This window comes from Peromyscus leucopus, chromosome 1 (assembly GCF_004664715.2).
Source record: "Peromyscus leucopus breed LL Stock chromosome 1, UCI_PerLeu_2.1, whole genome shotgun sequence".
Classification (NCBI taxonomy): domain Eukaryota; kingdom Metazoa; phylum Chordata; class Mammalia; order Rodentia; family Cricetidae; genus Peromyscus; species Peromyscus leucopus.
This window is the reverse complement of record NC_051063.1, coordinates 84,403,417-84,428,539: the sequence shown is the minus strand read 5'-3', so window position 1 is coordinate 84,428,539 and position 25,123 is coordinate 84,403,417. Positions and strand designations below refer to the sequence as shown.

Genomic DNA, 25,123 nt, shown 5'->3' with positions numbered 1-25,123 from the left:
TATCAAGCACCAAACTCCCATCTTCTCCTCACAAAATCATCAGGGAAATGCAACAAAAACCATCAGAACTGACTCTGACTGAGCTCTAGAAAGTGTCAAAAACTTATTGGAAATAAATGACTACTGGATCAATATAGAAGCAATACAAGACAGTAGGAAAGATCAATGGCAGGTTTACATGTCTTGTCCCCCTTTGCCAGCCTTGTGGCCGTCCTGAGGTCTTGAAGGAGTTCATGCTACCGGTGTGGAACCCAATCTTTGACTGTAGATAAAATGGAGCAAGATTTCTTCATAAGTTTGTGTGTTGGTCCATTCTTCCCTAACCAGGGGTTGCTCAGAGACTGTCTCTCTGCTTCACTTTGCTCACAATCCAATTGTTATGAGACACTGTGTATGGCTCAGTAGGATTGTAGATGATGAAATGACTCTTCAATGTTTGGAAGATGACATTACAGTTAAGATAGAAAACAGAATGTCCAAGGGCAGGAACAATAACAAACCCCCAAACATGGAAATTAGAACATTCAAAAGCCTTCATATATATGGTGTAATTTACATCACATCCAGAATACACTAATAGCCCTTTTAAAGATATGGAAGCAGATTAGAGAACATTTTGGAAGAGTGAGAGATCAGTGAGACTCAGGACAGGGAAGTGTGTGCATGACCAAAGTACATTATATACATGTATAAAATATGATAATGAAACCCATTGTTTTGGATAATTAATGAAATATGATTATATAGAGAGGAAAATCACAAGAAATCCATAGGAAAGCAATTGTAGCTAAGGAAAATTCAGTGCAACTCCAGGCTAAAAGATTAACACATAAGCCTACATCTTCAATGAACAATCTAAAATGAGCTTAAAGAAATTTAATTCATCATATGATTTAAAGAAAATATTTCAGAAAACTCTTAAGGAGGTGAAAAACTTGTGCACTAAAATTGCAAAACCTCACTGAAAATGGAGCAAAGGTGAAGCTGCCCACCTCACAGAGCCGATGTATCAACAATGTTAAGATCCTACCCAAACTGACAGATAGACCCAGCTTGGTCCCTTGAAAGATTCTGCCAACACTGATTTTCTCAGAAATGAGCAAGCTCAGACTCCTGAGGAATTCCAGTGGAGCAAAGGTGGACCTCTCACAGGTTCTGTCATCAAAACCTATTGTGAATGTACAGCCTTAAAATGCTGTAGCACTGGCGCAGGGACAAAGGTATAGGTTGTGTGTTGGTAATACAGTGAATGCATCAGAAAGACCAGATATTTAAAAAATACAAAAACCCTCACATACAGGGTCTCATGATTTGCAACAAGACTCCAAGATCATCCAATGGAATAGAAAGTCTTTGACAAACTGTGCCAAGAAAAATGAGTGTCGACACCCAAAAGAGGGAAGTTGAACCTTGTGTTACACCATTGACAAAAGTGAGCTCAGTGGTCTCTATTCCAGAGATGAAACATAAATCTAGGGAAGAAATCAGTACTAGATTTCTCTGAACTTGGCAAAGGATTCTTAGATGTGACACCAACAGCACAGGCTATGAGAGAAAAAGCATATGAATTGACTACCATCACCAAAGTGGAACACTTGGTGCATCGAATGACAAGGTGAAAAGGACAGCAAACCATACCAAAGCAAATATCTCCAATGTACACATTTGATAATGATCTATCATAATCTATCCTATAGAAAACACAACAAAAAAGACAGATATCCCCCATAAAGTATATTGAAGGGCTTTAAATAGACAATTCTCATTAAAGATGTATAAATCCCAACTACATGAGAAGATAGATGGTCAGCCTAACTACACATTAGAAAATGAAATTTAAAGCTACAGTGGAATCTCAAAGGGTGGCACACATTCTCCACATGAATCATGGCAAGACCTCAAGTGGATCCCTGAACTTTCTAAGTGTAGGCTGGGGAATCTTGTGTAGCAGATCCAACAAGAAGGCCATGCCGCTATGATTGGTACATGGTGTGATTTTTTGCATTCTTCTCTGATTGGTCAATACTTGGCCACAGAAGGTGGCATGCTAGCTAGGGGATAAATAACCTAATACCCATGCCTTCACATTGCATTTTGTCCACTTTCATCTTGCTCTATACCCCATTATGTCAGCTTTTAGCATGTTATCTCCCAAGGAGTCAGTTTATTCTTTAGAAGATATTTATATGTTCTGTGACAGATGCCAAGTGACTGCCCTTTAACATTATTCTGTAAGCTTTGGTATCTCCCAAAATGAGAAACCAATGTCCCAAATTATTTTTGCCTTCTAGACTTTATGTACTAACAGAAATTATGACCTTCTTTATAATAGGCTTGTTGTGACATCAACCACTGAAAAAACTGTGAAATACATAAGAACTTCTCTCATCCTCTATCATTTGTTCTTCTGAACCAGTGGCCACCTTTGTTCTTATAAATATGTAAAGTAAATATATAGATTATATATTGTTAAAATAACACATCAGAATAAAATGCCATGATGAAACCTATTCTTTTTATATAATTAATATGTATTTTGCCCACAGCTAACACTTTATTTTCATTCCCAGCAATCTGAACTTGTTCTTTAAGTTCAAAAGTGTGGATTCAGAATGTTAACCCTTCAGTATGTTCCTATGTCCTTGCACACGCACTTATCAGCTGCTATGTTCTGTTACTCCTTAGAGACACTTCAGCTTTAAATTTGTTCCTTTAAAGATACATTCCTTCATTGATCAACCACTTCTTAGCCACTCTTTACCATTGAGTCTTAAACTAAATTTCCTTTAGGCAGTTTGGCTTAGAATTCTCACTGTGTAGCTCAAGCTGCTCTCAAACTCCTGATCCTCCTGCCTCAGCTCCTGAGTTCTAGGATTACAGGTACATACCACCATGCCTGATGTAACTTTACTTCTTCATGATCACACAGGAAAGGAAACGCAAGAAGTAATGCCCATTGCTCTTCTGTTCTCTCAGATGACAGATTATATGCACATCAACTTCTTAAAGGGTTTTCCTAAGCTGTAATCATTGAAATAAATTGTGTTCTAGGACATCAAAGGTAGACTAGATAATGGCAAGAAATTAGAATTCTTTATGAATAATACTATGCCTTGTAATTTTCTCAGTTTAATTTAGTCAGCTTGAGATATTCCCCACGTAGTTCACTTTACATAAAGCATGCAAATGTTATCTTTTAAATCGCAGACATTACGACCCGTACTAAGACATTCATAGTTGACTCGCTGCTGCTGTTACCCATTTATAACCTTGGGATGAGCATCTTCAAATACCATCACATCCAAAATATGAAGAAATGGTGTTCTTCACAAAATGTTACTGACACTGATTTGTGCTTAAACAAAAGTAAGTATCTGAGGTTCTCTGAGATTCATGAGAGTCAAGAACAATCACTTTACATGTAAACAACTTTCAGTAACACCGCATCTGTGCAACCACTCAAGTTACACGTTGCCCTCCTCTGTGTGAGAGTATATCCTGCACTATGTCACAGACACAGCCTTGGCTAAGATTAAAAATGTATACACACTTCTTCTGGTGAGAAGGGTCAGTCTCCAGAGAGAGGAGTTACATTCTGCACTGAAGTTACATTTTTGTCAGTCTGCCCCGCCTACACACTGGTATTTAAAGGGAAAGTACCAAATCAATGTAGAATTAATTTTTGTCTAACATGGGGCTGGGCACACGAGAGACACTTAAATATTTGTGAACAAGTAATTAAAGGGTGGAAAGAGTTATTTCAGTGGCAAGAGAAAGGATGAAAGTTCAGTGCAGAGGCAGGGATAAACACTCCAGAGACATCTAGTGAGGAGGCTGCACACCTATTAGACACTATGAAGTGCTTTCACACTCCTGGGGAAATGGAAAGATGGAAGGCAAGTGCGCCTAGAAAACATAAGCCAGACTCTAGATGTCACAGTAAATGTGGGTTTGTGGGACCGGAGAAAATAGAGGCAGTTGTGCCCCAAATTCCAGTCATGCTAAGAAAGTTCAAAGGATGGAGCCAGAGGGGAAGCGAGAGAAGAATGGGAGTCTGTGTAAAGTCTGGAGAAAGATACAGCAGGTGACATTATCAGCTTCATTTCCAATGTCTTGCCCCAGAATACAGCAAACTGTAAGAATAAGTGTGAATGGAAGCACAGTAGGTGTGTAGCAAAGAAGTCAGATCATTCATCAGTTCAGAAGAGTTAGGAAGTTTGAAGTCAAATTTGAGAGCAACAAATGGAAAAGTAAGTTCACAGTGCTGGCTAGAGGTTTAGTGCTCTTTTTTGAAAAGAATTAATAGAACAAGAAGTCTGGGGATTAGAGGAGACACATATGATCTGATCAGTTCTAGCCACCAGCTACACCAAGTTCATGTTTTCTTCAGGACAATCCAAAAGCAGCAGAACGCATGTTTTTCATGTGTGTGCATAGAATGCTCACCAATGCAGACCACAGAACCGTTCTCTTTAGTGCTTATAAAAGCTTCTCTCTCTCTCTCTCTCTCTCTCTCTCTCTCTCTCTCTCTCTCTCTCTCTCTCTCTCTCGTGTGTGTGTGTGTGCGCGCGCCTGTTTTATATTATTTAATGTCCCCAAGTTCCATCGAGGTTGTAACAAGTGACAAGAGTTCATCCTTTTATATGGTTGAGTAGTACCCCTGCTTGTATATTATTGATACCATGTTTTTCCTGGTCTTCAGGAGATAGACATTATATTTTTCATTCCTTGGTCTTTGTTAGTGTTGCAATAAGCACAGATATGCAGATGTCTCTTGGATTCCATTTCCTTTGGTTATAAACATGGTACTGTTGCTACTGAGTCTTGGTAATTTTACAACTAAATTTTTGAGGACCTCCATACATTTTTCATTTTCTATGCCAGTTCACATCCAACTAATAGTCACCTCTCATTTGCCTCTATATCATCATGAGCCCTTGATATCTTTACTCATTTTGATCATAAGAAATGAGGTAATACTCTTGTGGTTTCAAGCTATACATCTCTCATGATTAGTGATGTTGATTACAGGAAAGAAAGAAAAGAAAATTTTATATTTTAGCTGTGTTCTCCCATCCCCCTGCTCACACCCACTCCACACATTTTGTAGTTTTCAAGGCTCAGTTTGTGCTCTGTTGTTATGGCTGTTCTTTGGGTCTCTTGGTTACTGGCTGTGCTCTGATTTAGGTGTAGCCACTGCCTTGGTCCCTTATCTAGAAAAAAATCACTTGATATAGAATATAATTAGCATAAAATGCCACTGATCTGGCTGAATCAAGGAATTTTTTTTTCTCATACTATAGCAGATTCCTCCTGGAGTGGTGCTTAAGCCACATGGGAAGAGATGGAATGATAGTATACCTGAAAGCTAGCTCTCTTTGAAATCAATCCAGGTTAGTGCTGCCCACCTCTTCTGGGAGCAGAGAGAGCAACTAAGCTGAAGAATTGTGTTGGCTGCTAGTGTATTACTGCTGGCAGGTGTATTTCTCATTCAGTAAAATGGTTCTATGGGACTCTGTTTTGCCTGCTTACTTCCATTTTGTTTGACTCTGTGTGTGGTCCAACATTTAAGTTTTCCTGCTAGGGTTCCCAGTAATTGAGAAAAGATTCAGAATTCCCAAAAGGCTCCTTAGAACGATAGGGAAACTAGGTATCTGCTCTCCACATTCTCTTTTGCCTGGGGGTGTTTCTTCTGTGTGCTGCTATGCCATCCCATGGGAAGGGAATTGAGAGCCATTCCATAGCAGTGCATTTCTCTAAATCAATTGATATGGAATTTTACTCAGGCCCATAGAGCACAGCTGTGTCTCCTTATTTTCCTGTTTGATGGTTACAGCAAGGCATTTCTGCTAATAGCTGACAGGTGGCTACTTGTGAGGGGAGTGAAGGCAGGGATCTCCCACCCCAGCACCTTGGCAACACCTTATTCTGTTAATGTTCTCTTGTTGTTCTTCTCGCCAGTAATGAAAATTTCCATATACAGTATGGACAAAAACGCCATTGGAAGACACATGACTGCCATGGCTGCCACAGGAGTGCTGTACCTCCTCCTCATTTTCCTTCTGGAGTTTAGCGTATGGAATTTAAAAACGTTCATATATCGCTATGTTTTTTTTGGAATCTATAAGATATTTAGTAAGGTAAGTAGCAGAATACAGACCTTAGATATCCATTTTAAAATATATTTTTATTCTTTATTGAAAAAGGGTTTTTTTATCCAATTATTCTTATCATTGTCTCCCCCAACTCCTCCCAGATCCTCCCCATCCACCCAACTCTATGCTTTTCTTTCTCCCTCTCTTTAGAAAACAAACAGCCAAAGAAACAAACTGGAATGGAAAAAAAAAGTAGACACACAGCCCATAAAAATCACAAAATCGGAAGTTCTATTATACTTGCAAAAGGCCAGTAAGACAAAATATGCCTGAACAAAGCAATATGAGACAAAAAAAATCTAGAAAAATACCTTTGAGTTCATTTTATGCTGGTCATCTACTGCTGGGCATGAGGGCCTGCCCTCAAGTGTGGTTTATAAACCCAATGAGACTCCGTTGGAGAAAACTATTTTTTCCTTTTTCAAGTGGATGTCAGTTGGAGGTAGCTTCTTGGTTAGAGATGGGAGGTCTCGTCCACTTCCCCCTCTCAGTGCTGGGATGCTGTCTCACTTGAAACTGTGCAGGCCCTATGCATGCTGCCGCCATAGTCTCTGTGAGTTCATATGTGTGACCATCCTGTTGTGTCTAGACAGCCATGTTTCCTTGGTGTCTTCCATCCCCTCTGGCTCTTCCCATCTTTCTTCCTCCTCTTCCACACAGCTCCCTGTCCTAGTGTTCTATTGCTGTGAAGAGCTACCATGACCACAGCAACTCTTTAATTGGGGCTGACTTAGAGTTCAGAGGTTCATTCCATTATCATCATGGTGGGACACAGCAGGATGCAGGCAGACATGGTGCTGGAGAAGTAGCTGAGAGTCCTATATTTTGTAGGCAACGGGAAGTGGTGTGAGACACTGGGCAGTATCTTGAGCATATATGAGACCTCAAAGCCCATCCCTACCCCACAGTGACACACTTCCTCCAACAAGACCACACTTACTCCAACAAGGCCACACCTCCTAATAGTGCCATTCCCAATGAGCTTATGGGGGCCAATTACATTCAAACTATCATAGGGCCCATTCTTATTCAAACCATCATATTCCCTGAGCCCTTGGGAGAGGGGTTTGATAAAGACATTCTATTTAGGACTGAGTGTTTCAAAATCTCTCATTCTGTACATTGTCTAGTTGTGAGTTAGAGGTAACTCTTAAAATGAAAAGCACATACATACATATGCTTAACTCCATTACTGGATTTATTGGCTTTATCATCATTATGATCAAAACATCTGATAGAACAACTTGAGGAGTTTGCTCATGGATTCCAAGGCTTCACTCACGGTTGCTTGGTACCATGTGCTTGGGCAGAACATCATGGAAGCAGGAGTGTATGGCTGAGGAGATTTTCACCCCATGACGAATAAGCACAGAGTGAAACAAAAAGGGGGACAAGGACAAGATGCTCCCAAGGACCTACTTCCTCCAGCTCAGTTCTGCCCCTTGGTTCCCAAATAATGCCACACCCTGGGGACCAAATATTGGTGGAAGTATCAAGGCAACTCCACGTAGTTAAAAGGGACATTTATTCGGGGGTTTTACTTGCAACAAGTAAAGGAATAGGCTACAGGGCCTGGGAGAGGTGAAGTGCAGTCCAGTGGTGTTCTCTGGAGAACTCTGCTCGGTCTACCATCCAACATCCAGTATTACCAGGACCAAGAGAGCTGGCACATCCGGATCTCAAGTCTTAAAGACTCCTGTCTTGGTCCCGCCTCGGGGGCAGGCCATAGATAGGCGTGATAGTTACCAGAAGCCTCACTTGGGGTAATACTTCCAGGTCAAAGCTGGAACAGCTACCCACTACAACCAAACCAGTGGAAAACATTTCATACTCAAATCATAACAGTGAATTAAGGAAATCAATCTCTGTTGACTGACATCTACATGAATCAGAGGTCTACATAAAATGTGACTTTGTGATTTTAATTGTAATTTTAATACATTGATTATTGTTGAAATTTTTCCTTTGAATAATCCATATGTTAGGTGCACATTTCCTCTCCAGTCTGCCCATTTGTCCCAATTTGACTCTGGCTATTGTAAAAGCTCTCCCAGGATGCCAATCCACAGAACACATATTCCAGAGAAAGGCTGTATGATAGGTATTCCCATCATGCAGCATGCCCTAGACTTATGTATAGGGCTTGTTAAACTATAAATTGCTGCTCTACACCTCCTGTGTTTCTGACATAGTCAATTTAGGGTATGCCTTGAAAATCTGCCTATGTAGCGTGTCCCCCAGTGATTCTGCTGCTGCTCATAGAAATGAATATTGAGATTAAGAGAGGTATAGAAAGCAGAAGTTTCCAGGTTGTGTTGTATAGGTTGGACAGACCCCAAAACACAGACTCAGCCTTGAGGACAGCCCTAGTGGCAGCTTGGTGTCCAGAGCTGATGAGAGTCTCCTATTCAGTTGAGACACTCATCTACAGAATGAAGGAAGAATTACCTTAATGGTGGGGCATAGCCTCAGGACTAGGGAATCAGGCCAGATCAGCATATAGCTGGCCAACAGTAGAAATATTACTCCTTGGAAGTAAAACCTGATGCTCAATTCCAGGGTTGTAATACATTTGAAAGATATCCCTCAAGTGCCACTGTTGCTCAATGTAACAGTGAATGCTGGACAGGACTCAATTTCCTTAGATGTCTGGGAGGAACAAGCAGATCCCAGGTCATGGAGGAGAGGAAAAAGGAGAAATCTGTAGGTATTCCAAAGAAAGGGCCCCAGGACGGGAACCAAATCAGAGACCAGACAAATACCAGTCATGGGAATAAGATTTTTGATAAAAGAAAATATGAAATGCTGGGACTGTCTCTAATAAGAACCAAACTAAGTTCTGGCAATTGTGTGATACTTAAGGGAGTAAATTCAAGGCATTGGGTGGTGGGGGGCGGGTGTCAACTCAGGCAATGAAGTCTACTCAAAGAACTGCAAATGGATTCCATAGGTCAAGACCTGAGTGCAGGTAGCCTGTCAATGATGACAGACTAAGTCGGGGAAATCCTCACAAGTGCTAGGAGGACACAGGACTATCTTGAAGCATTAGGGGATGATCAGAGGAAGAATCGTTTGTTTACAATTGATTTTTGTATATTTGATGTTTATTATTAGAAATTTGTAGTTTCTTCCCCACCTACTCTTTTTTATTTTATTTTATTTTATTTTACTTCATTAGCCCTGCTAGGGCCTCGCTAGTTTTGTTAATATCTCCAAAGCACCAAACTTTAGGTTTTGGGGTTTTTTTTTTTTTTTTTTTTTTTTTTTTCCTTTTTTTTTTTTTTTTTTAACATGTATCACCCCATTTCACTGATCTCCATTCTTACCTTCTGAAATTTCTAATCCATTCTCTTATGAGGCCATAACAACAGACATGGAGACTAATTTTAAAAACAAGAAGGTTAAAGAAAAGTCATGATATAGAGGCCAAAATCTTTGACAAAAGTGTTAGCAGCTTGAATTCATGACCTGGCCAGGTTTATTCCAAAAACATAATGACAGTGTGACAATCCAAAATAAAATTATCACATTAATAAAATTAGAAAATGAGAAAAAAATATTGACAAGTTCAGAAAAACCATTTTGTAAAATTCATTATGAAATGCCTAGACAAACTAGAAATAGAAAAATAGAAACTTTTTTTTTTTTTTTTTTGGTTTTTCGAGACAGGGTTTCTCTGTGTAGCTTTGCGCCTCTCCTGGAACTCACTTGGTAGCCCAGGCTGGCCTCGAACTCACAGAGATCCGCCTGGCTCTGCCTCCCGAGTGCTGGGATTAAAGGCGTGCGCCACCACCGCCCGGCTGAAAAATAGAAACTTTTTAATGTGATAAAAGAGTAGTTACAAATGTACAAAAAGGCACAGCAAACATCATGGTAGACTCCTGGAAGTTACCCTCTTATATCAAAGGAATATAAATGTCTGCTTTTAGCTTTTGTATGCAACTATTTACTGCTGATTGTAGCCAGTGTGATAGGATAGAAATAGGATATAAGCATAAAGTTTGGGAAAAAGAGATGTAAAATTCATTAGAGATGGCAGTATTGTGTATGATCTAAGGAAATCTATAGACAAGTATTAGTATTAACATTACTAAATGAAAAGTCAGTATAAATGAGTATAAAAGTCAGGTATGTATTGAGATGCTATCCACAAAAAGTAAAACATAAAAGGATCCCGCTTAAAAAAATAACTAAGATGAACTCTAACAAATAATATGGAAAGCTTTCACACAGAAAGTTATAATTTGGAAGACCAAAGGAGAGTTGCATAAATGTAGCAATATATCATGATCATGCTAGGAAACTTGACAATGATAAGATGATTGTTCCTTGACAGGTTTGATTGAAACAGACAGTGTAATCTCAGTTCATATCCCAGCCAAGCGCATGTTTTCAAGTTCTGGAGATTTGCTGACCAGAAGACTCTAAATTTTGCAAGTGTGGGAAAAGTAAAGGACCACAGATAACTAAGGAAATCTTGAGACAGAGCAAAATGAGGCTATCACACAGATCAGTATTTCTTTAAACTTTAAGGGATTAGCAGGATGGCTCAGCACACCAAGGCACTTGCCCCACACACCTGGTGATATGAGTTCCATCCATGGAGCCTATGTAAAGGTGGAATAAGGGAAGGAACTTTACAAAATCATCCCCTGACCCACACACATGCAGTGGCACATGCCACCCCCCACAATTAATTAATTAATTAATTAAACCTCTAAGAATGAAGCTGGTCAAAACAACACATCAAGAAAAAAAATGTACTAGGAAGGAGCCACACTTGTCTATGTGTGGCCCTTGTCGTCAGCTAGGGATTGCCTAGAAATGCGAATTCTTAATCCTTACCCCAAACCTAGTAAATCAGATGCTGTATTGTAGAAACTGGCATTCTGTATTTTTGCAAAAGATTTATTGATTTTATTTTATGTGTATGGTTGGATCCCCTGTAACTAGAGTTACATGTTTTTGTGTGTTTGACGTGTGTGCTGGGAACTAGCATGGGTCCTCTGCTACAGCAAGTGCTCTCAACAGCTGGGTTGTCTCTCTAGCCTACATAGAATGTTTTAAGACACCACCTATGTAAAACCAGTGCATGCTGTAGCCCGAGAACAACTGGAATAGGATGTCTAGAGACAGACAGGGCACAAATACACATGTGGCCTGTGGCAAGCTTGGCCCAGAGTACAGTAGGGAAAGAATGTTCTCAATAAATGACACTCCTACTCTTAGGTAAGCATCTGAAAATAATGAACTTTGACTCTGCCTTTGTCCCTTAGAGATGAGTTATAGTTTTAAATCTTAGAGGCCCAACAGTAGAAATAAAGTTTTGTAACAACAGTAACAACTACAAACGAAAGGAAAAAACCTCATGGTGGCAAAAGATATCAATCATGAAGTGAGTGAATAGGCAGGTCACAGTGATTTCTGGATCAAATCAGTAAGGAGAAGGTAGACACAGCTTAATTTAAAAATAGGTAAGATTTAGATACTGGCCACACAAAATCTACATATCCTGTAAGCACATATAAAGGCATACTATGTGTCTTAGGGTTTCTATTCCTATGAAGAGACATCATGACCACAGCAACTTTTATAAAGGAAAACATTTAATCAGGGCTGGCTTATAGTTTTAGATATTTAACCCATTATTATCATGGTGAGAAGCATAGCAGCATGTAGGCAGACGTGATGCTGGAGAAGGAGCTGAGAGTTCTACATCTTGATCAGTAGGCAACAGGAAGTGAACTGTCACACTGGGCTTATCTTGAGCATATGAGACCTCAAAGCCTGCCCGCACAGTGACACACTTCCTCCAACAAGGCCACACCTCCTAATAATGACACTCTCTATAGGTCAAGCATTCAAACACATGAATCTATGGGGGCCATACCTATTCAAACTGCCACACTGTGGATATAACTCTATATAAATAAAACACCAATGACCAGTGACCAGACAGGAAGTATAGGCAGGACAAAGAGAGAGGAGAATTGGGGAAACAGGAGGAAGGAGGGGGGAGACACTGCAGCCACAGCCAGGACAAGCAACATGTAAAGATGCCGGTAAGCCACCAGCCACGTGGCAAGGTATAGATTTATAGAAATGGGTTAATTTAAGATATAAGAACAGTTAGCAAGAAGCCTTCCACGGCCATACAGTTTATAAATATTATAAGCGTCTGAGTGATTATTTTATACGTGGATTGTGGGACTGTGGGGCTTGGTGGAACCTGGAGAGAAGCCCTCCAGCAACACACTATATTCTATTTATAAGATAAAAGTATATAAGAGCCACTGAGGAACACCACAATATATACATCAAAATGTAGGTTTATATATTCCTCAGGCACACACACATACATGACAGAAATGCATATATTTATCCTCTAAAGATATGTGTGTGAAATGTATATTTATAAAAATATGTGTAAAATATGTAAAAGAATGTTTGTACTGCATTAGCCATAAAATAACAGGACTAAAGCCTCATTATTGTAAGCTCTATAATGGACAAAAAAATGTGTCTTACAATAGCAGGCAGTGGTAAGAAGGGACAGCCTATAACTTGCTCATATATGATTTGACACAAAAGAAACTAGACACAAAATAGGTAAAACTAATGTGTAATAGATATGTATGGTTTTATAAGCTGAGAAAGTGAGGATTGTAGTTATTGTCAGAATATTTTTTCTGGAATGAAAAGCACAGTCAGACACACACTTTGTGAAAATCCATGAAGAGGTAGGTTGTGATTTATTCATCTGTCTGGAAATATGCCAGACTTCAGGAGTTGACACTAAAAATGGTACTGAGTGAGGTCTAGAGTAAAGACAATGAAACCAGTGTTAGTTTCTTACCTTTGACCAGGGGACCAAAGTTGTTTAAGGTGCCACCCTCAGGAAACGCTAACCTTAAGCAGAGCTACACTGCAAACTCTTAGTTAAGTCAAATATGTTTCAAGATAAGAAGTCTATCACTTGAAATGAACTAGATACATGGGCTGGCTCTTCAAGCTCCCTTCTCCCTGCATCGGGTGGAGTGCCCTTTCCTCCCTCCCTGTTCCCTGCTGTGAGTGGACTGCTGAGCTTCTGTTTATGGATTTCACCTCAGCCATTTCATACACTGAACTGTCCCCTAGTTCTCATTTTCTCTGAGAAAAGACTTCATTTTTTTAAATAAAAGGAAACATATAATTTGGCTTACAGTTTCAGAGGGTTAGAGTCCCTCATGGCAGAGCAAAGGGAGAGAGCTGAGAGTGTACACCTTGATGCCCAACCACAAGGTGGGGGAGGAAAAGGGAGAGAGAGAGAGAGAGAGAGAGAGAGAGAGAGAGAGAGAGAGAGAGAGAGAGAGAGAACTGGAAATAACATTTCCCTGATGCTCATCAGTACTTTATTATCAGCAAACAGCTCTCTAACTATCCTCAATGGTATTTGCTGTGGCGGCAGTTTTGTGACATCTGCTTTGAGAGAACTCTGCTTGCTCATGGCAGGAAGCCTAGTTTCTAAGCTTTGGAAATGGGAAATAAGTTTTTACCGGAGAGCTGTGGTCATATGCAGGAAGTCTCTTGACTTTCGTTTTGATACTCTGAAATAATCCTCCAGTTTAACATCCGTAAATTCATCCAGTGTAGACCAGATGCTCAAACGGTACTCACTGTCCATTCTCGTCTTCACAATACAGGCTAGAGTGTCCAGGGAGTTATCCGGGGAATCTGAAGATGAAGATGTACAAAATGAAAGGAAGACTATCCTGAAGTATCCTCAGAAGGCACTGGATTCTACTGTGCTCATAAAAGAGCTCATAAAGGTGTTGTCTTTCAGTGGCCAGCATATGGCTCCATTCCCTGAGATGAGCACCAAGGGCCCACTGTGGGCTTTGGGGATCTATGGCCGATCTCTAAGTAGGGTTCTTATGAAACTTTCTGAAGTGCTGTGGTCTGTAAAGGTTTGAAACTTTGTGTCTGACCCATCCAAATACATAGTTTCCATGTATTTTGTGTTTTCTTTGTTTTTAAGATATATTTTAAAATACCACCCACTCTGGCTGTGAGAAATATCTCTGTCACCATTCAAAAGAAGGAGTGTTTTGGATTGCTTGGCCTAAATGGAGCTGGAAAAACTACTACCTTTGAAATTCTGACTGGAGAAGAGATTGCTACGTCTGGGGATGTGTTCATTGAAGGCTACAGCATCACCAAAAATATCCGAAAGGTATGCTAGTATGCAGTCTGAAGGTGAGAAGCAGGATGACTTAGGGGTGCCTGAAGGGGAACAAGCGGTGGGAGACCCCAAAGAGGAATTGTGACAGGTGTTGAGGTGACTCTGTGCATTCCACCAGGCGCTTCTGGGAAGAGAAGTAAAATGTAAGGGGACACATGGGGTATGTAGGGCAGTGTCACCTTGAGAGCTAAGTCACAAGTATGCCCTGAGTGAACCACAACCTCTCTCAGCAGCAATATTAGCACAGCACACAATGTACTTGGTGTGTGTGCAGACCCATTAGACTCGGAGTCTCCAGCCTAGTATTTAAGAAGAAAATTGAGGTTCCCAGTCCAAGCCTAATAATTAAAACTCTGAACCAGATGTGCACATGCTTTTAATGCCAGCACTCAGGAGGCAGAGGCATGTGGCTCTCTGGAGTTCTAGGCCAGCCTGGTCTACACAGTGAGACCCTGTCTCAAAAAAAAAAAAAAAAACTGAACTGGAAACCAACTGACACCCTAAATTAAGGCACTGAGAAAGTGAAAACAGCGAATCACCACCAAGTTCCAGGGCAGGACCAGGAGGTGGCTGTGGTTTAAGTGCTCGATGTCCAAGCCTGACAGTCTGAGTTTGGATACCCAGAGCCCGCATAAAAGCCAGATGCAGTAGGACACTCACAGGTAATCCCAGCATTCCTCTGGCAAGAAGACAGAGGAAGGAGAGTGGCAGCTAAGTGAGTGTACACAGTGGTGAAAATCAAGAAACACAGCCTCAAATACGGTAGAAGTTATCCTCTGACCTCGTGTGAGTCCCCATACTCAGATCAATGTGAACACATAGACACATTAGACATCCAGACACATCCAGACCCAGACAAAACAACTTCAGAGTAGAAATTCTGGGGGGAGGGGGAGGGACTATAATATTGGAATAGAAAGAACTGAACCTTTAATGATGAATTACTGGAAGCTCAGGCAGAGCACATCTTCAACTCTTCAGCAGGCAAGGACACAAACCTTCAACAGGGAGCTGGTCATCTGGCTGGCACATCTGGCTGGCCCACACTTCTGCGAATTTTATCTCCTCCAACTCAACCAGGTTCTTAGTGGGACTGACAGAGAAAAATCCCTTGGACAGCCTGCAGGAGGAAAGGAAACGGGAACCAATACACAGCGCATTCTGTCCTTCGGAAGTCTGCACACAGGAGGAGTTGTTTAACCAGAGCCTGAAAGAACAAGGTGAAGGAAATGCTCAACTCCAACAAGCTCCAGGCATTTGTCCCACCTAAACGGAAGAGGAAGAATCGGAGAAGCACCTACTTAAACCACGTTAACTGATGAAGCTACAACTTCAAGCATTGTAGTCGACATAATCAGAGAGAATAGACACCCTTGCCTTGTTCCTGATTTTAGGATTTGTTGGATTTTTTTTTGTTGTTTTTCAAAGAATGCACCTATAATAGCAGAATTGAAATAATCCATGCCTATCTTAGACATATGACCTAGCTCTCCAATTAGAAAAGAACTCCGCTGAGGTTATTTCCTGACTCCCTTCATCATTATGCAGTTGTATTTGACATTTATTGAAAAATTAATATGAACCAAGAAACTTGAGAATACTTAAAGTGCATTATTGTGCTGAATACAATACCTATTGAAGCGGGTATGTAAATAGCTCCCACTGCAGATGAGTCTTCTAATTCATAGCGCTTCAGCTGCAGTCAGGCGGTGTTAAAGCCAGCCTCTAGAGTCATCTTAATTGTGGCACGTTTCACTTTTAGGTCTTGCGTCTGGTCTTGTGTACGCCGGTGCAGGATGAGTGTTTCCTATTGCTGAAACAAAGCTTGTTCAGCTCCTCTCCTTGCAGGTCCTAAGAGTGTTCATGGACTGTTATTTTAAGTTCTCTTTTATGTTTGGAATTTTTCAAAATAAAACGGGGGGAAACATTTATGGCAGTCTCTTATTTTCTTCAAATGATCAACATAGCTCTTCTGCCATCTGGATATGCTAATTTAAGTATCAGATATATATTTTTTCTGATTGCCCACCACTTTGTTGTATGTCATTTGTAATTGCTTATTAATTTGTATACTCAAATATATATATATATATGTTTTTAATTTCTGTTACATTGTTTTTAAAACATAATGTTCAGGAGTAATTTCAGATCTCGAACAAACAAGGAAGTTGGTTTACTAGGAAGATAAATATTTTTTTAAATTTCAGAACATTTTAAACTAAATTTGTGTTTCAGGATTCTCTGGGACTTTTTAGACAACGTGAGAGGAAATGCGAAGGCCATGTGTGGAGTTGGTTCCGTGCCCAGAGGCTGCAATGGGTTGATTTCCTTCCATTTAGCTTTTCCAGGATGAGTCAGGATGTGAATAAACCTAACCTGGTCTTTGTCAACACCTCCAGATACTGTCAGAAACATGTACAGTGTAGGCTCATCTTCTGTATCCAGATACTTTGGAATCCCTGATTAACATGTCTTCATTTTTCAAATATCTTAGCTTTTTCTTATGTGTATCAATTGTAAAATTTCTATTTCTCCAGATCTTTAAATGCTTTTAGAGAGAACACAGCTTTGACATTACAATTATTTCTCAGTATTCTTGACTTCTTAAAAGTGTTGACCAGTTAATTAGTTTCCTTTTCAGGTCTTCCATATTTTAAACAATTTCTATTGTTGTGTTTTTGAGACAGGTTCTCACTGTGTAGTCCTGGTTGGCCTGCAGCTCACTATGTAGATTATGCTGGCTCTGAACTCACAGAGATCTTCCTGCCTCTGCCTCCCAAGTTCTGGGATTAAAGGGTGTACCATCACACCTAGCACTGCATTATTTATTTATTTAGTCACAAACCTAGCTCTGAAAACAGGTTCTTTACCCAGATTCATGACCCTGTTGATGACTGTATTTAATCTTCCATCTTCCTCCTTGTTCCCCGGTCTCTTCCTTTCAGATACCCTACGGGCCTGCACTACTACAACTGGTGTTAGCCCTAGACCACCATACGCCTGGACTTCATTGATCCATCCCTAAAGACATGGTTTTCTAAGAATACACTTGGTTTCCATTTTAATTCTGTTTTGTTATAGTTACAGCTTTCCAGTGCTTTAAGTGAGATATTAAAACATGTCTTACATAGATAGCATCATTCAGTGTTTTTCCCCAAAGAATTAATCCACAAACTTAAGCCTTGAGTTTTAACTAATTAGTATGTATTTCTTCCATAGCTTTTGAGTTGACTTTTTAGTCATTTAGCTTATTTGTTTCTCCTCTGTGTCTGAAAGTAGCCCTTTCACTGAAGCTTGCAATGCTTAAAATGTTTCAGAAATTGCGTTCAATTCCCTTAACCCATGAGTTAGGATTGTTCTCTGAGAACTTTGTTTGATAGTTCCAAAATACAGAGATTCTAAAACTATTAGTCTGCCAATAAAATAAACATTTGAACTGTTAATCACTTTACTGTTGACTTTTAATTGCACAGTGGGTAAATGTTTTGTCTGTAGTGTATTCTGCATGTTAGTTTATGACTAAAATGTCTAAAATAAGAGCTATGATCCCAACTACACTTACTTGTGTTTTAGAAAATGCTCAAAAAGCCACATTACACATAAGAGAATGATTAAGAACTCCACCGAAGTGATTGTTTATATTATTCTATTATTAAATAAAACTCAGGAGTCAAGTATTGGGGTAAAAACCTGATTGATCAGAGAAGCAGCAGATTAGTGAACAGTGACCTCCTCTCTCTCTCCCTCCTCGATCCAAACCCCCCCCCCCCCCCCCGCACATCTTTCTAAGCCCCTCCCTACTACTTCTCTGTCTCTCTATATGTCCTGGGTCCTCCAAAACCTCTATGGCTAATTCTGGTCAGCTAGTAGCCAGCTCTGCCCTCTGATTAAAGGTAAACTTTATTGTCAATCTCAGGAGTGTCAGCATGTGATCAAAATATCCCACAACACTTCACTCATCCATTTACCATCACAACTAAGAAGTCAGGACCTTACTAAACCTAACCTAGATATTGCTAATCATCCTCTCACCCCTATAGCAGGCTTCACTCTTGATATCCTGGTATTCCCTTGGGACAGAAAAAAAATGAAGATTTAATTAATGAAAAAAGTCCCAAGTTTCAAAAGCATCCATTTACTTGTTGAGGGTAGATTTCACACCACCGATTACAAAGACTATATAGGTTGAGCAATGGAAGACCAGCCTCCTCCAGGCAAATATACTTCGACGGCATTAGCTCTGATGTCAGCTTTTAGAGTTATCCTGGGCATGTGCACCTTCATGCATGAAGTTCTTCATGGGTTAGAGTTCTAATACATGCAGTCACCCCCAGCCATAGTGATTCTGTGACCACTGGAAGACACACAATTCTTTGCTAGAAGTGCATCAATTTGTCCCAGGGCCATATGCCAGAAAACTTTGCGTTTTTTATTTTCTCCATATTCACTATGTGGTACTCAGTGTGGTAGTTGTCTTATCTCTGTCAATATTCTCTTATGTTTAGGTTAGGTCAAAAATTGGCTATTGTCCACAATTTGATGCCTTGCTGGATTTCATGACCTCTCGGGAGATATTGACCATGTATGCCAGGGTGTGGGGGGTTCCAGAGAAGAATATTAGACCCTATGTGGACAACTTGTTGGAAATGCTGTACCTGCAACCACAAGCTGAGAAGTTTATTTACACTTTGAGGTGAGATCATATGCTGGTGCTCCCATTGCAGCAGTATTCTGACACCTTTCTTGTTTGTAATTAATTGCCAACAGTCTAACCAAGCTCTATAACAGACAGGCAAAGACTGGTGTACTCACGTGTTCTGCAATGAAGCAGACCTTTGCAGCACTGCACCTTTGCTTTGTAGAGATAATAAACTCACAAACCTGGTTCACTTGGGATTCTAGCCAGTGAACTAGAAAAACGAGTGTCTCTCGTCCTGTCTGCTGTGGCTCTTTATCTCCTCATAAAGGACAAAGATGATGTTCTCTGTATTGTTCTGCCTGGCCACCATGTAGCTTATATGTTAGGAAAATTCCAAGGAACTGCAAGAATGAGAATTTAACTGATAGTATAGCTAAAAACAAATTGGACAAAAAAAGAAAAGTCATCTTTCTGCATTGCAGATGAAAGTGAATTGCTGTGTACAGTTGGGTTTGGTCTCATGTCCTAGTACAGTTACCTGTAATCAGCGCTTTTTAATGTTTTTTAGCAAATGTACTCAGTCCTGAAATCTTAGCCGTTTTTCTTCCTGTAAATAATATCCGAGTGTTAATTAGATGTGTTACCTACTAAATTACTGTAACGTAAATAAAGCTATATGTGCTGCCGCTTCTGCTCTCCCTTGACTCTGAAGTGGAGGAAACAAACGTAGGCTGAGCGCCGCTATTGCCGTCATGGGAAAGTCGTCAGTCGTCTTCCTGGATGAGCCGTCCACTGGCATGGACCCATTAGCCCGGCGCATGCTCTGGAACACAGTGATAAGGACCCGAGAGAGTGGCAAGGTCATCATCATAACCTCTCACAGGTGTGGTTCACGTGGGGTGGGGCAGAAGTCTATGACTATGAGAGGGAAATCTCTGGGGCCAGGAATAGTGTATAGAAAAATTTGCCTGAGTATGTGAGCTTCTTATGGATGGAATCCTAAGGACTATTTGAATATATAAGGGCAGGATATTCATGAGATGTTCCATTTGAAGACTTGGTCCTCTACTGTTTTGAATTTTGAAATGCCTCCATTGCCTATGGCCCTGAAAATAGGCAAATGAAAAACATCTCTTCAAAGGGGATCACAAAATACCAGGTATTTTAATATCCTCCCACAGAGCTCATTTGGCCTTACGTCCTTCTGGCATCTTGTTTTTCTAGTATGGAGGAGTGTGAAGCTCTCTGTACCAGGCTAGCCATCATGGTGCAGGGAAAGTTCATGTGCCTGGGGAGCCCTCAGCATCTCAAGAACAAATTTGGCAATGTTTACACCATGACTATCAAGTTCAAAACTGGCACTGGTGACAAAGTGATAACAGATTTTAAAAAATTTGTTACCAACGCTTTCTCAGGTAAGTCGGGTCTGGTTAACTTTGCCGGTTAAGCCGTATCTGTTGCCTTACCACCTCCAGGCTGGGTGTCTCTAGCAGTAGTTTCTCATGAGCTTTTGGTGTGTCTGACACCCAATAATGAGGTCTTTTTGGGGGGAAGGGCAGATATTTGTGTCTGTAACTGTATCTGTTCATGCAAAGAGTTCAAGAAAAATGGTATTTGTTAATCTCTTAATTGTAAGGTGTCATTTCCCGGTCCTTCCCTATATTATTCTTGAGCAAATAGCTATTTTATAGGACAACAAAGGAGGGAACTGATGTTGGATGTATGCATAGATATTAACCCTTAAAAATAAGAAATAAACATTAGCCAAAGGGCAGTTTCAATAAGCATTTCTAAAAGGGGTTACCACAAGAAAGCAGATATTTTTTGCATATAAATTTTATATAATCTCAAGGAAATTTAAATGGCCATATATTTATTTTATTAAAAAGTCACAAATAGGATGAGTCTTTTATCTTTTATCTCTGAAAAACAATGTGGGTAAAATTAAACTAGAATCTTGTAAAATTACAACAAAAGGTTTTAATGCAATAATAGGCTCAAAAATAAAAGCAGAATATTCCCTCTTAGTGCCAAAGATAAAAGATTAATAGAAAGGAAGGGAAACATAAAAGAAATGAAACAGGAAAGTAAGCTATAAGAAAATATAAATCCTAGAAGCCAATGGCCATGTCATGGCTGGGATCTGAGGTGATGCCTTGGGCTACCTCTGGGGAGTGTGTACTGAGAGGGCCACATAAAGGCTGGACCTTCAGAGTGGACAAAAGTCAATCCTTAGCAGTATCTTCTGACTCCCAGCAGAAGCCAACACAGCTCTGCTCTGGAGGAAAGCCTTCCTCAGCTGGGCTTGGAAGGGAAAGAGACTCAGAAGAGCACACGGCAGAGCTACCTCGCTGGTGTCTGTTATTTAATAGATCCCAGAAGACTCTCAGCTGTGAAGCTCCGAACATTATTTTGTCCTACTCCATTTCTTACATTCCTAAACTACAAGGCAACTCATCTCCCATAAGCACAAAGAATTGAAAGGTTGTGGTTGGTCTCCACAGAAAAATGCTGCTAGTACAAAGTAGAAACCCTAACATGATGGAAACACAATGCTATAAAACAGAAAAATATTATCTCACAGTGTGAGCCTAACAAGCCACAAGTGGGACAGCTATCATGAAAGAATAACCGAGAAATTGCTTGACTAATAGAAGGATCTATAGCCAATAGCATTAGAGAGGATTTTCTCAGCAAAATTTTATGAATATGTAACTAAAGAGCAAACAACATGCAATGTGCAAAGGGGATGAAGACTGCAGAAAATAAGAAAGGAAAAAGGCAAACAAGTGTACTTACACATTTGGGAGAAAGTAAAGTAAGGTGATGACAAACCAGTGGAAGCCAGTCACAAAGGGGCGTGAAGTCGGAAGAAGAGAAGCAATACGGAAACTTGTCAGCCATTGTCCTGAAGCCAAAGAAGAAAAACCCAACATGAAAAAGTCAAGCAGGTATCTGGAAAAACTGAGCACCAGGGCATATTCTAATGAAATCACTGTCCTTGGATAATGGAGTACAGAGGCACAGCTCACTCTGTAGACCAAAAGCCAAGTCATTGACAAGCAGGAGTAGATTGTGTGTGTGTGTGTGTCTGTCTGTCTGTCTGTCTGTCTATATATGCATGCATGAGGAAGCCAGAAGAAAACCTCAGATATCGTTCCTCACAAGCTACCCATCTTACCTACACACACACACACACACACACACACACACACACACACACACACACGCGCGCGCATATGTGTGTAGTGTATATTTTTGTCCTGTGGGTATGTGTACCTATACATTCAAGTGTATGTGTATATATGATTGTGGAGGACAGAGGTCAATGTAGTCCTCAGGTCAGTGAGGTCCTCAGTTGCTCTCTATATTTGGAGGCATTGTCTTTCACTGAAATAACAAGGAGTAACCTGTCTCTGCCCTGCTAGGCTGGGGTTACAACATATGCTACCACTCCCAGCTTTGATGTGGGGGCTGGGGACCTGAACTCAGGGCCCCATGCTTGTGCAGCCAGAGTTTTATCCACTGAGCCATCTCCCCAGGGATGGTGTTTTGTTTTTGTTGTGTCATGGTCTTTGACTGGTCTAGACCTCACCAAGGAGGCCAGGCTGGCCGGCCCGTGAATCCCAAGATCCACCTGTCTCTACTTCCCAGCACAAGGATTAGAAGCGAATGCCACCATACCCAGGTTTTTATGTGGGTTCTGGGCTCAAGTCTAGGTCCCCATGTTTATATGGCAAACACTTGACCAACTGAGCCATCTTCTCAGCCTTGGACAAGAATGGTTTAAGATTGACAACATGTCATATATTTTTTTAAAACTCAGGGAAGGAAAACTGCAAAAAACAATTTTTAACCCCAAAATGATCTTAAAGATTTAGAGTCACAAAAACATGAACATAAACACATCCAGGCATTATTGTTCCCATAAGTCATTTCTGAAAAATATGCAGGTGAAAGATTTCAGATTGCAACAGCAGGAGGATTTATTAAGCTTCTGTACAGAAGGGCTCCTCTGCTCCCAAGAGCAAGAGTCGCATCTTACTGCAGCCCCATGGGGGCTTAAAAGGAAAAACCCACAAAACCTACAAGATTACAATTCCCATACAATTTTGTTCCCACAAGATCATGGTCTGATCACAGAGTGATCACAGAGGGGGTACAGTTACGTCAACAGGTACATTTTTCCTGAAACCTCAAGAGGGGATATCAGGGCGGAAGTGGAGTTTACACAGAGGTCACGGTGGTTCTTCCTGGAACACCTGCAACTATCCCAGTCACAGTTGAGCACATCTCTTAACAGAAATCTCTTTACATTGTTATATGGTTGCAGGGGAGATTGAACAATGGCTGAGTCAGGCTGCCCTTGGAACTAGATTTTTAGTTTCTTATTTCCTGGTGCTTGAAGTTTCTCTTTTCCTGAGGCTTGGGGGTGTAAGCCTGAAGGGCTAGGGTTTTTCAAGATCAATTGAAAATGTTGGAGAAGCATCTGCATAAGAATGAACAATGAGTGCTGGGCTGGGTTTATTAGGTAGTACACATCTGTAATTGAATTGTTATTATTTGACCTGAATGAGAGGTTTCCTGTGTGATGATTTTAAATAATTAAGTTCTATGTTTGGAACAGTATATAATAAAAAGATTTGTGTGACAATACATCCTTTAGGTCTAATAGTAAAGAAAATCTCACATCATTATAACTACATAAGAGTTACTTTCAATTTTTAAATCAAGTCAACTTAATATACAAATACACAATTCAGTTATAAACAAGTATTGCTCAAAATTCATAAAGGATACTACTGTTTTCCTTGTGATTATACTAGTGAATTCTTACACACTTGTAAAGCAAACACATGGATATTTCCTTTCACGTGGCAGAGGGATTGTATAATCACAAGAATTATTGTGGCAGTGTCTTCCCGCTCTCTAAAGCCACCATAGAAAGATGCCCAGCCAGGAGGACATTGCCCCAGCCCACATTCTCAGCAATGGGTTAGCAGTAAAGTCTCATAGTGTTAATTTTAGGAGGATCAGTACCTAACATTAGACATATGAGTTGAAAAATATATGCTCAATAATTGCCATGTACTCCACATAATAATATGATTTCTTCAATAATAAATCTTCTGAAAACATGAGCTATACTGTCTATGGTGGCTTGGATGAGAATGTTCCCCATAAGACGCATGTTTTTGAGTACTTGGTCCTGTCCACTTATATATAGAGACCCATTAGTCTCTTCACTGTATATAATAATATTATGTAGATGTACTATTATTTTGGCAGTTTGAAATGAAATCTGGAAGAATACTCACCTGTCCTAATTTCCTGTCTTAGGTAGTGACTTGAAGCAAGAGAATCAAGGGATCCTTAATTACCACATTCCCAGCAAGGACAACAGCTGGGGAAAGGTGATCAGAAACTGTGCCTTTCTACCACTGCATGTTAAGGGAGCACTAACAATTAGGGGGTATTGGGATCCAGGCAGTAGAATTGTGCCTGACATTGTGGAAGCTGTGGGCTGTTTATGTTCCTCTTCAAATGCCTAGAGTTTAAATGTCTTTGATTACCACCCTTAAATTCCATTATTAGTTCATGTCCATCAAAAGAATGGAGACAGAAAACTGCCTGCTCTTAGTTTCTCAATGACCTATTTCTCCAGCTTTCCCCTCTCACCCGTCAGAGCCTTTTGTCCTCTAATGTGAACCCAGTGGACACTGGGAGAGGAAGGACTGACTTCTCTGGGTCGGAGTCTGGAGGGAGCTTGTCAATAGTGACTGCATGTTTTCTGTTGCTGTTGAAGGTGTTTGGCATTCTGGAGAAAGCGAAAGAGCAATACAATTTAGAAGACTATTCCATCAGTCAGATCACCCTGGAGCAAGTTTTCCTGACCTTTGCCAACCCAGATAACATAGAAAGTGGTTCTGCAAAAGCACAATCGGTGCCTTGAGATTCAGTTCCAGCCAGTAATTATGATGTCTTTATTCACCTGTACTGGGGTCTGGAGAGGGACGTGTATGTGTGTGTGTGTATATATATATAAACTTTGTGTAAATATATTTACATAATAAAGATTTCCCTGCTGGGAAAATTTTAACCCCTTCA

The 25,123-nt window shown here is 40.4% G+C and overlaps 1 protein-coding gene across 1 annotated transcript in view; it reads left to right on the top strand.

Annotated features, from left to right (window-relative positions):
- LOC114692172 (ATP-binding cassette sub-family A member 3-like) overlaps positions 1 to 25,123 on the top strand; it is a 102,650-nt gene extending 77,527 nt beyond the window's left edge. Inside the window, exons 23-31 of the mRNA XM_028867831.2 lie at positions 3,208 to 3,366; positions 5,962 to 6,140; positions 13,838 to 13,963; positions 14,173 to 14,367; positions 18,882 to 19,069; positions 19,728 to 19,898; positions 20,240 to 20,430; positions 24,356 to 24,429; positions 24,822 to 25,123. Coding sequence (XP_028723664.1) covers positions 3,208 to 3,366; positions 5,962 to 6,140; positions 13,838 to 13,963; positions 14,173 to 14,367; positions 18,882 to 19,069; positions 19,728 to 19,898; positions 20,240 to 20,430; positions 24,356 to 24,429; positions 24,822 to 24,968 — 1,430 coding nt within the window. The 3' untranslated portion in view covers positions 24,969 to 25,123. The remainder of the gene's footprint in view (positions 1 to 3,207; positions 3,367 to 5,961; positions 6,141 to 13,837; positions 13,964 to 14,172; positions 14,368 to 18,881; positions 19,070 to 19,727; positions 19,899 to 20,239; positions 20,431 to 24,355; positions 24,430 to 24,821) is intronic.